This window comes from Fopius arisanus, unplaced genomic scaffold, assembly GCF_000806365.1.
Source record: "Fopius arisanus strain USDA-PBARC FA_bdor unplaced genomic scaffold, ASM80636v1 scaffold00025, whole genome shotgun sequence".
In the NCBI taxonomy this organism is placed as follows: Eukaryota; Metazoa; Arthropoda; class Insecta; order Hymenoptera; family Braconidae; genus Fopius; species Fopius arisanus.
The window spans coordinates 596,664-609,072 of NW_011887764.1; the positions used below are offsets into that span (position 1 = coordinate 596,664).

Consider the following 12,409-nt stretch of genomic DNA (forward strand, 5'->3'; position numbering starts at 1 on the left):
TTAACGAGTACATTGGACTGATCGATTCGATAACACTGGTTTATCAATGGAAATATTTTAGTCTGTTATATTTATGGATGTTTATCCCGTGGGTTTGCTTATTTTTGCAGAGAAATTTAAGCGGCTGGCGATATGTTTACTTTTTGCCGGTATACGTTCTCTCTCTTGAGTAGATTCGATCCGCGGTCACCAGGGGACGTATCAAACAATTCAGTGATGAAATGGTAAATTTTTAAAAATCAATTTATTCCTTTATTACTTTTACTTTGTGGAGATTATTTCCGAAGCGAAGAGATAGCGAAATTTGTACGATACAATATTTCATTATATAAAAAATTAGGAGTCTCCATTCGGTTTCAAGATATTCATTAAAGTTTGACGAATTGATATTTCTAGTTTAGTTGAATCAAATGTTGTCCTTTTATTTAATTTTTGCGATTTATAATAATTTTTCAATGAACTAACGTAATAAAATTGGGTTAATAATTTTCCAATGGTAACAACTTCAATAAAAGAATTCTCCGAATCCGAAGAAAACACGGGAGTTAAAAAAATCAGTTCCCGCCACCGGAATTGACCAGCCGAGTAAGCCCCTCAGATTTCCCGTCAGATGTCCGACCGATCTGCCTTACAAACCCCCTAAAAAAAAACCCAAAATTTCGAGTTTCTCCACGTGTAGTCTTCCCACCCCTCGCAACAAAAAAATTCTCATCCTCCCCGAAAAAAAACCACCATTCCTCAAGAGAAAAAAAATAAAAAAAAAAGGCCAGCAACACGGTGGGCGGAGCTTGTCAGTGGCATCGTCTCAGCGGCATCTGATCGCGTCGGGTGCGCGGTGTGCGGTGTCAAATCTCCGTAAATTCCCGAAATCCTCAAAAATTCTCGCCAATTTCCAAAAAATGCCAAAACAGTTTTGACCCCCTCCCCAGAGCGAAAAATAATGGACGTGGAAAAAATGCCGCAGTGGACAAGAGAGTGTAGGGAGCAGGAAAAATAATTCGGACAGAGAGGGAAATTCGGTTGTAATCGGGTGAAATCGGCAATAGTGGCAAAAACTCGGAAGTGCTGTGGAGTGGGGCCGGGGAAAGAGGAGAGGGTTGAGTTGTCAAAGAGGGCGAAGAGGGGGCGCTGGGCGTGGGGGTATCAGAGGGAGAAGAGGGATGACGCATGCGTCTGTGTGATTGGCCAGTAGAGCTATGGCCGCCGACTCGTTCTCACTGACACACGGAAAAAAATTCCCTCACCCTTGTAACACATATAAATGGAAAAGCCAGTGACGCACACGCACACGCGTCCTCTTTGTCTCGTGTTCTCGTCAGCGGGGGTTTGTTCGCTCGAGGGGAGGGGGTAGAAGGGAATTTTCGTCTGTTCTCGTCTGTCCAGACGGCGGGAGTGCGACAGAAAGGTTCGGCGCGTTGCCTTGTAAGGCGGACACAAGTGAGTGCTCCAGTGTTTTTATCTCCTCTAGTTGTTAAACAAAGTACCAAACACCAACAGTGCACAACAGTGACTTAATCGTTTCAACAATCACACTAGGCCCGTGGCATCTTTTCGATATTACATTGGGTTGTCTTCATGTTTACATTTAACCGCTGTGAGACATTGGTGGTGAATTCGCGCGCTTGTGTCCAGAGTGAATTAATATCGTGAGGGAGTGAGGAGGTTAAAAGTGCAGAGTCTGGAAGGGGAACATACGTCGCTTCATATGCGACCTTGAAATTGCGTATACGTAAAATAAAAAAATATAAAAAATAACACACGACAATCCGTCAAAAGTACACGAGGACACCATTTTATACTTGTGGTGTATGTATACGAGAATTAATGAACTTGGAGTTTTCTTATAATAGAAGAGTGGATTTTATCTGACGTTTGGGAGTAATTAGGGAATTTCATTTGCACATTTCATCGGTATTTATCAGTCGGCCGTAGGGACAAAGACGTTAGGCATAACCTCCAAAACGTTGATGGAACAATCTGTTTGATATCGTTTTATATTTTATGGATTTCCGATGAGAGAGAGACGAGGATGAGAATAACGTGAATAATAAATAATCATTCTTGTTTATACAAATTTATTGGAGCTGAGATATATCGTGAGAATCGGAGTGAAGTAAAGTTGGAGAGTGGGAGGAACCGATAAATCGTTGGATTTGGGTAGTTGATGGATGAAAGTGCAAGAATGCTGCAGCACGGAGGTTCGAATGTTGGTCTGATGGGTGGAAATGGTGGCCAGGGTGCCCAGAATGCTGGTGGATATGGAAGTATGGGACCGGTTGATGGTTCAGCATCACAGGGTCCCGAACAAGCTGTTGAGGCGCGTAAACAAGACATCGGGGAAATTCTACAACAAATCATGAATATCACGGATCAGAGTCTGGACGAGGCACAGGCGAGGTGATTAAAAAAAATTAAATCTTCATTTTCAACTTTCCCGTAGCAATCACTAATAAGATAATCTCGTGTGTAATCAATTCGTTCACCTGGAGAATTAAAAAAAAACATGTTGGAACAAAAGCATATGTAATTACCTCGTTACCCCACAATTATCGATATCAGACCACCTCGAGATATAGAATTACCTCGGTATAATGCAATTACACCTGCAGAATACCACTAACAATTTCCTCGTTAAAATCTTGTTAATTCCCCTATGTCTGGACGGTCAGAGGGGCCTTTTTTTAACTTGATAATCCCTGGGGTGCTTTCTTGTTATTTACCCGGGGTGATTTTCCGTCGGTAACTATTTTTTATTGTTTGTCAACAGAAAACACACCCTCAACTGCCACAGGATGAAGCCAGCGCTATTCTCTGTGCTCTGTGAAATCAAGGAGAAAACCGGTGAGTTTTCAATATTTTTATGTTTTTACACTTCTCATATTTAAGTTGATAAAACTGCAAATACTGGAAGGCAATGAGCTTTAAAAATTATCTCGTTTCCGAAAAAACGAGACAGGACTGAGACAATTTCAAGTAAATGTCTTGAAATTTTCCGCCATAAATAATCTCCATTGAATTCTGATAAAAAAAAAATCATTTAATTCCTTGAATGTTCGATCAGGTTCTTGGGATTAAATCCGTACATTTCACTCTAAATTAAACTTAACTCTCACGCTGAACGATTTCCATGCGAAAATCCAAAATTGGAACAAAAAATACAAAATAGCCAGGCACAAATTTCCTTGAATCCAAAAAACGTGCGACACTGTGAGAGAATCCATCAAACTCCTTATCTCCCGTAACAAGTGTTCTTCACATCCGTAAAAACCCGATGATATCAGAGTCATAAATTAAGCCAAGCAGCATGCGCCCATTACCTCAATTTTATTAGATAATTCAAAATCACCCAGAAACAATCCCCAAGCAGTCTGTTGATAACCGAAACCGAGGGATAAATCTTACCAATGCCTCAGCAAACATCCCTCCACGCATCCCCATTTTCAAACAACATTAGGGCAATATAAGGAACACGAAAAACCCCTCTATAACCATTTGAAACTCGTAAACATAATTTTTATGCTGTGTTTGGATTACTTTACGCGTCGGATCAAGAGACCACGAAACGTGCAATTATTTTTCGGGGAGATCCCTTCAAACGCATTTAGGGGGTGGTGAGGGGATTTTTTTTAGGGAGTAAAGTGAAGAGAGAATGTATCGTCGACTGGCAACAGAGCCAAGGGGGTGGGGGGTTCCTCTCTTTTCTTGGTATACACCCCCGCTGTTCGAAATGAGGGGAACAAAGATGATGGGGACAGACGGGGGTGGGGAAGAACGAAGGGCATCAGATTCGAGAGAATCGGGGTAGAAGCAATACAAAGCCCCTTGCCTCCCAAGAATTCCTCTCCCTAGTATATTCATCCTTCTCTGGCTCCTTATTTTCTTAATATTTGTCTCTGTCTTGAATGCTACACCCTCCTTCTTCTCTCTCCCCGGTTGATCCCCTGTCTCTGTCTGGTGGAAACGTTTCTGTGCGTTCACGCATATATGTATATATACATATATGTATATTTTCTACCGACAATCCAAGGGGGAACGACCGCACGTCGTCGGCTGCCTTCGTCGCGCTCCTTTGCTCCCTGGGTATAACCGAGTCGAACGGGTTTTCGTTTCGATCGTCCATGTACGTGTCTCATAGTCATTTATCTGTCATTTTTCAATTTTTAGGGGGATAAGGGTATTTCTTTGACGTGCACTTCCAATTTCCACTGGCTAGGAAAATTGGGACGCACACCAGGAAAAATGAGCCATTTCAAGCTTGCGGATATTTTTATTTTTTTTTTGCTTACTTTGGAGTTGATTACAAGAGAATAAACTTGTCTAGACTTTTTTCAGTGATAATTATTCAATTATGTTTACCAAAAAATTTATCTTTATTCATTTTCAATTGAAGTTGTAGGTGATCCTAAAGAAAATAAAATATTCAAATTAAAATATTATAATGCTCCAACACTATCGCGATAAATTTCATCATTATTTTTTTCTCCGTAAAGATCAAGTCGTTCATCTTAAAAATTCAATAAAATTAATTTTTTCGTGAGGAACGTCCCTTAAACCGAAATTCTAAAAAGTTCGAAAAGTTGAAGAGTTGAAGTCAAAGAAAGCTAAATGAATAAATTTATCCGTCAGCTGATAATTCTTAAGTCTAGAACAAGTGCAGAAAAAGGGTTTGAATTTTCCGGTGTTTGACACCCTGTGGCATAAAGATTCAGTTGTGGTCTTCATACAAAAGTGGACAGGTCAGAACGAAAAACCGTTGTAAAAGCTTTTTGATGCCGCTGTTGCGGTCAGGGGAAGAAGGGAATAGGTGTGTTTATATATTGATAGATAAAAGAGAGGAGGATCTCCGAAGAGATGAAGAGAAGGACTCTTGGGTGCCGAGAGAGCCCCAGTGAGTTTATGGCCAATGGCTGACGAGGCAGTGAAAAAGTACTAAAACCAAGAAGAGCAGATAAACGCTATGTTAAGCAGACCGTTTTACCAGCCATTTAATATAATCAGCGCACTCGAGGTTGATGCTATAATTCGAAAGAAAAATCATTCTGACAGTTTCGTGACATTTCCAGGGAAATTTAGGAGAAAAAAAACTGGTAGTTTTAAAAATTCGGGCCATCGGACTGAGATTTACCATACGTCTAACAACGAATAGTCGAAGAAACGAATTTATTATTCATTGTTTAGAGTAGGGCCTAACTTTCCGAGTTATATCTAAAATTGGAGGACAAATGAGGACAATAGTAATTATTAATGAGCCAATTTTGGGTTTGTTCCTTGCATGAAGAATTGTATTGTTATAGTAGCTAGGAAGTAGCTAGGAAAATTGACCTGGTAGAATTAGGGAGTGGGAAAAATTTTAGGGACATTTTCTTTGAAATTATTGGTGAAGTCTCGGTTGACCTGACAAATATCCATCAAATCTCTTTCTTCGACTGTAGATTCTAGACAGCCCTTGACAGCGGGTGTTCAACAGAACAGATACACAGCGTGTTAAAACGAGCCCGGTTTAAAAATAATGCCCCGTGTCAACGCAACATCTGAGGAAAGAAAGTTGACTTTGAATTCAGAAGAGGAACAGAGATTCTTCAGTTTTAACAATTTGTCCATACAAAACTAGAAGTGATCGATTTCTAACTTTTACAGAACGTAAATTCTTGGATTTAAATTGAATTTTTGATTCATCAATAGATAAATTATCGGAATGATCATAATAGTAATTGGGGCATGATTTTTAAACAACTATTGAGATATTTCAAGACGCGTTGATTTTTTTTATCACTATTAAACCCTTCTAGCTGTACGTAACGAAATTCTCCGAATTTGGGAATTGAATATTAATTTTCTTTTATATTTGTCCGTCGGGTATATTGAAATATGACAAGAATTTTCATCTGCACCCTCCTATTGTCGAGAAGAATAAAGATTTTACCGGGACCATAAGATTCATTCGAAAATCGTGAATTTTTCACTGATTTTTTCTCTTGCGTTCGGGTTTCCCACACCCACACGAGATTCCTTCTCTTCTCTTCATTCCTCACACATACGCAAAACGTCTTTTGGACGCATGCAAACCGGAACAACGCTTGTGAGCCGGAATTCGCGTACCCCAGTCCTCTATTTTCATTCGACTTCCCCTCGGAGTATTCTCCACTGAAGAATCATTCGTTAGAGTTGTGGGAGACGAGTTTCGGTGAGTTCCGGTCGACGGAGCACGACGACGACTTTCTCGATTTACGGGGGTTTCTTGCAATTTGGATACATTGTCGACGTGACGATTAAGGTTTTTTCTCTATCTCTCCATTTGTAAATTATTTTTTTTGATATCGCAGGTAATTATGTATGTTAGGGAATTAGTCCGAGGAAATAAGAAAATCGTGAAAATGAGATGATACCTTTTTCGTCGGGGACCATCATCCTGATGTCAAATCTTGGGGGGAGGAAAATGATTTTATCTTTTGATTTTGACTTTCAACCTATGATTGGTTTTACGTGTATTCGCGTCGTAGGCAGTAAAGAAACCCTAAGGGCCGGGGAAAATACGGGAGTGGAAAAAAATGACCTTTGCCCTACATAGAAAAAATAAATACTTGAATCAAGTATATGAATATATTCACTTTAACTATATTTTTTACTTATAAAGTTATTGTGAGTATAATAAATAAATATAATCGGTGCAATAATTATAAGTATTAGTATAATAAACAATATACTTATTTTAAGTATAACCTGTCCTTAAGATATATATATATATATATATATATATACATATATATATATACTTAATTCAAGTATTTGTTTTTTTTTTGCATAGGATCCTAGGGAATCATTTAAAAGCTCAATAAATTCCCTGAAAATGAATTTCTTACCGGATATTTGAGTGAAAATTTTGAAAGGTATATTGTTATCAATTCGATCAGAACAGAGTCATGGTGATGCACGTACCCGGTGCATTGGACTCCGGCGATGGGTTTTGTCGGCAAAATAGCTCGACACAAAAGCCAACCGAGCACTTATCTCCATCGACTTTTCCCCGTAAGAATGAAAATCCAGGCAATTCCATCAATTCTATTGTCTCGTCCTTCAATTTTGTTGAATACTCGAGATAAGGCCCACACGGGTTAAAAGGGTTCGACCGACGAGACCATAAATTCGATTAGTTATTGTCGATCAGGCGACATCGTAACGATTAACCTCGGTGTTCGTTAGTGCAGTGAGAAATAATCGGTGAAAAGGGAACCGCAAAGGGATACGGTATTATACACCTTGAGAGGTAAAATCCTCGATGTAGCTTGTACACAAAACGAGGCGAAGAGACAGCCGGTTCACCTTGACTTGGCTCCCGCCTTAGCTCCTGGGGCTCCTTTCTTTCTCGTATCTATTGAAAAAAACCCTGCCGTAAGGATACACATCTGCATGAGAACCCGATCAAGACCATTTTTTTTTCACAGTTCTTTTTTATAACGATGGGAAAGATACCCGGGTATCACTGATATGTATGGGGGAATGGACCGGATTCCATGTACACTATGCCGAGTCCACCGGATACATTTTTTTTTAATCTCAAACATCCAGTTATTTTAGACTTTTGAAGTCATTCCTAATTAAGAGCAACTCGCAGATTTATCAAAGTTTTTTTTTTATAAAAAGTTGATAATATAGGGGAGTACGGGGTAATACACGTGTTTTTCTGTAAATTGGTGAAGCGGCAATTAACACTGTCGAATGTTTTCCGTTTCAAATTATAAGCGCCTTGTTGAAAATTAATGATTTCTTATCAGATTTAACGAAACCTAGTGCGCACTTCGTGCACCGAATTTGAATTTGGCGGTTCGAGGTGACCAATGAGGAATTTGTCCTACGCGTTTCGAGATATTTCGACTCGGGCGAACTTCATTATTGTGTTTCTACTTTCATGATATTATGATATTATTTGCAATCTTTAATTCAATGACAGACCAAAAATCACCAGATAATCACCAGATAATGAAATCGAGAAAAAACAAGTGATTAATCGATCATCGTAAATTTTCTAACGATATCCTTAGACTTTCCTTTATTATATTAGATGTCGAATTAATTGTTGTGAAAGGAAATTCTTTTCATTGTTTAACGACTTAATAAATTCAGGATAAAAAACATCGTTGAAGCACAATTATGAATGGACACCCGTATTACCCCTGTACCGCCTATGAAAATTATCAATAGATTACAATAATTATGGATATAATGATTAAATTGAATGAGTCAAAAAATATTAGTCATATAAATTGATGTGGAGAACACCATTCGATGAAATGAGGTTGACACAGTAATCCCCGAATTATGAACTCAAATAGTTGATGATCCCTGGTTCAATAAATTTTCAAAAACATTGTTTACATTGCTGTTCGGGAAATAAAAGTTTTTACGACTCATTTATGGTAAGCCCGGCGATATCTGCGATTTAAAACGGCACAAGTGGGTTGTAAAAATTCTTTATGAATTTTCAACTTCACATCGAATAAACTAAAACCAGTTATACGGTTCTCCCCTGCAATTCGGACAGTACGAATACTTTGTGTTTTTGCAATTTCTGTGAGTTGCAGATGTTATTGGTAGTATGATCGCATGGATAACTGTGCATTCGTGGCTCATATTGTGTGTTCAACCCTCGAAAAAAAAATCAACTAATTTATGTTTGTCAATTATAAAATTATCCCGTCCAGTTCTCAAGTTTCGGATAGAGAAAGCTGGGGTTTTATCGTTGATAATTAGAAATTGTTTTTCACAATTCTTTCGGTCTCATTTTACTTTTAGAGTATATTACATACAGCAACAGTTTCTTGACGTTAAAAATTTAACTTCTGGGTTCACGAATTTTATTTTTATTTCGCTATTGAAAATTACATTTTCTTTAATAATAATTATACTAAAAAATCATTTTAAAATTGAAAAAACTATATACTCATTTAAATATATAAATTCAACGGGTTTGATGCTTTCATTATTGAGTGAAAAACATAATAATACATAATGCACATATCGAAACTGTTGTTGTAGATTTAATTTATCGAATAGATTTTTTGCATGTCCTCAAAAGGCAGTTTACGAAGATTTTTAGGGTGCAAAAATCAATTTTCTAAGATAACGAAATATCTTTGAACATGAAATTTTGAGTCTGAGTATAAAAACTCTCGTTAAACCGTGAAATTTGAGCCAGAACAATGGCGGATGAAGATGAAACGACAGTGGGTATTGTTGTAGCACAGTATTCTGTTGGACACGCGACAGATATACTTGGATACCGTTAACGGCGTCGTATACTGGTTGTCCCTTAATTACCCGGGACGTTAGTCGAACGGAAGTCGTTGGTTACGGGGGATCGGGCTCTTTGCCAGGACTTCCTCCTCAGTCCCATCAAAGTCCGGGACTATTTTCCCCAGGGTCTTAACCGCAGAGCATCAAAATAACCCACTGATAATCCCGAAAACTGCTGTTACAGGGATTCGATGCATTTTTAATTGGCTTTTCATTCGTTTCTTCATCCCGTTGGTACAAGTGAAGGTGTGTCAGTTGGAGAGCGATTTAACAAACCATACGTTACGTCGCGATAAAATCTCACGAAGCCGTAAACTTGGATGTGCACGAGGGGTGCAGAGGGATGTACGTTTATATCATAAAAATCCAGTAAAATAAGCTCGTAAAGCCCGGAGACCGCGTACATAACCGGCCGTTTCAACCTGCGAGTCTCATCCACCTCCCACCTTTTTACGCTACTTTTTTTTTTTTTCTCTTCTTTATCATCTTCCTTCATCCCTCGTCAAACTTCTCACTCGTTCCACGATTCCGGGGCGTTTTATCATCAGGTGAGTGCACGTGTTGCACTCACTCAAATTGCTCTATTTTCAACATCAATTTCAGTTTCGTTTTGAGTGGATTATCATTTCATTTCGACAGGTTTCATCGGTTTATGAGTTCTGTTGGGGTTGTAATCCTGGCAAAAATTGATTCATTAATTTTTTGATTGGAAAGTAGGGAAAAGCTTTGTGTAGAATTATTTATGGGAGTGAATGCCTTTTTCGGTGTGGAAAAATAATGGACGAATGATTGCAGAGAGGGGATTATTAAATCGATAAAAAAATCGTTTACCTTTGTAATCATATGGTAATGCTATGGAGATTACACGGGGCGTGGAGTACCTCGTTTTGCGGGTCATTAGGCCCGCTTTAAACGAGGGCCTTTTTATTCTCTTGGAACAATTTTTTAGAAATTTTTTTTTTTTGACTTTTTGGGGGTATTTGCGCAGATTTCATGTGGTTACAAATTGTGAGAGTAGTTGTCAGGTTTGGGTCTCGAAATTTGAATACGCGACAGTGAAAATACTTGAATTTAAAACGAAATAAATGGAATAGTAATAAGAAAAGGTGAATCATTGAGGCTGTCTCCTGAGGGGATTTGTGGAGGGTACGTGATATAGTAGGGTTGGAAAATCAAGTAAACTGACAGTTGAACGGTGAACAGAGTCCTCCGGGAATCGACCTACGGATATTTCGAGTGTCATTTACCTGATATCGAGAGACACACACGTCATGAGCGGTAATCAGATTAAATCCTTGGGTGATTTACTCGTGGAATACTCTGTAATTAGTTTTGGGGGCAACAAAAAGCCATGAAAATTCATGAACCGTACGATCTCGGTTAAAGTAACTAATAATGAAGAAAGTAATAAGGAAAAAAAAAAGAGAATGTGGAGAATAAAATGATGAGGAAGCGTTGCTGGAAGCCCAACGGCAACGCTGGAGTTATGAATAATACCGGCAAGTTCTAATTGCGCGAGACAAAAGTTTTGGGGGTGGTACTGAGCCAGGGTGAGATTCAGGGACCGCATACCAGAAACTTTTTCCACCAATAAAACTTGAAGAAACTCGTTCAGCCGTATTCTCAAAACCACCAAGTGGCGCCACCCTGACTTTCGCCCCGACATTTACTCTTTTTTTTTTTCAACAAAAATCTTTTATTGCCCCCCGCTTCGAAAATCATTGTTTTCATTTAACTTTATTGTATCAGGATTTTTCCTCTTAATTGATTAGGGGAGATATTTTCAGAGATAGGAAGCGACCGATCAGCGGTTCAAGGGATTATTGAAGTGGATGCAATTAAAGATTTTCTGGGACTATTTGGATGTAGAAAGACGGAAACTTTCGTTGGCCCTAGAAACTTGTTGTAGGATTATCTTGGAGTCGATTGGATTTAAAAATTCTCTGGCATTTTACGAAATTGGGGATTTAATTCTCTCATGCATTTGGGCTCAACTGCTTGTTTATTTCGCTGTGAAGGAAGTAGTTTAATGGAGGAATTCAAATATACAATACAGTAATTGAGTACTCTTGACATCTTCTGACGTACTTTTTACTTAAAACTGTAAATTGTACAAATTTGAGGAAAAATCCCGAACTTTTTCCGGTATTTCTCTTTCCGTATAGTAAAAAAAAATACAAGATTTCAGTAAAAATTCTGTCACTGTCAATTTGCTAAGCGATAACACAACATGCGAATAAATTGTGACATAAATTCTTCTCCCTGTGACATGAACCGATGGGGTGCATCAAAGATGTAGGAATACTTTTTTGGTTTTTTCAATATATGAGAAAAAAAAAAATTTGAATCTAGTATATTTTGCACTTGGTCGATAGATATTTTTTGTTGCGTATTGAGTGATTAACTCCGCCGATTGACACCCTCAATTGTCCTTGTGACCTGATGGTACCTGGGGAATGAAATTGGGTGGGTGCCTATGGGCGACACTCGAATATGATATTCCAAGTGAGATGGGGCTAGGTACCCCAGACACACACGGGACCTGTTGCTGTCGAGTTTACGGTGTTTTTACGAGCGACGTTACAGCCACCCCTGAGCACGGGGGTTGAACGTATCCTCTCGCTTCCTCTTCCAGTGAGTTGCCCTCCATTCGCGATATCCTTGTCCCATTGGTTGACAATGCAGCGTCTGGACGCAGTTCCTTACAATGTAGTCCTCCCAGAACACCCGAACCCCTTCTTGCACTCACTTTAACTAGGGTATGCAATTATCAAACAATGAGGGAGATCATTACCACCAATTCACCATTCCTCACTCCAGAGTCTCATATATACCCAGAAAAAATTCTCATTTTAATCAAATAGAAATTCTTTTTTGTTCATTTTTATTCTTATTTTAAAAAAGTCATCAATATTAATAAATTCATCAACTCCTTTCATTATCCTCTTTAATTTCAATGAAAACTCAACTCAATTAAATTTGAAACATTGTTCTTTTCGGTCACGGGAAAACCTTGTGATCGTCAATCATTAATGTAAAATGAAAATTTGGTAATTATACGTTAGAGAAGAGTTATTTAATATAAATTAAACTTCATATTCAAATCGGTTTTCATTTT

At 38.5% G+C, this 12,409-nt stretch overlaps 1 protein-coding gene across 3 annotated transcripts in view; it reads left to right on the forward strand.

The window, feature by feature from the left end:
• The first annotated feature begins 800 nt into the window (after positions 1–800).
• The window catches only part of exd (extradenticle), a 34,449-nt gene continuing 22,840 nt past the window's right edge, over positions 801–12,409 (forward strand). For all 3 annotated transcript variants that reach the window (XM_011301921.1, XM_011301922.1, XM_011301923.1), the window contains exons 1-2: positions 801–2,397; positions 2,768–2,841. In XM_011301921.1, the coding sequence (XP_011300223.1) occupies positions 2,165–2,397; positions 2,768–2,841 (307 nt within the window). In that variant the 5' untranslated portion in view covers positions 801–2,164. The remainder of the gene's footprint in view (positions 2,398–2,767; positions 2,842–12,409) is intronic.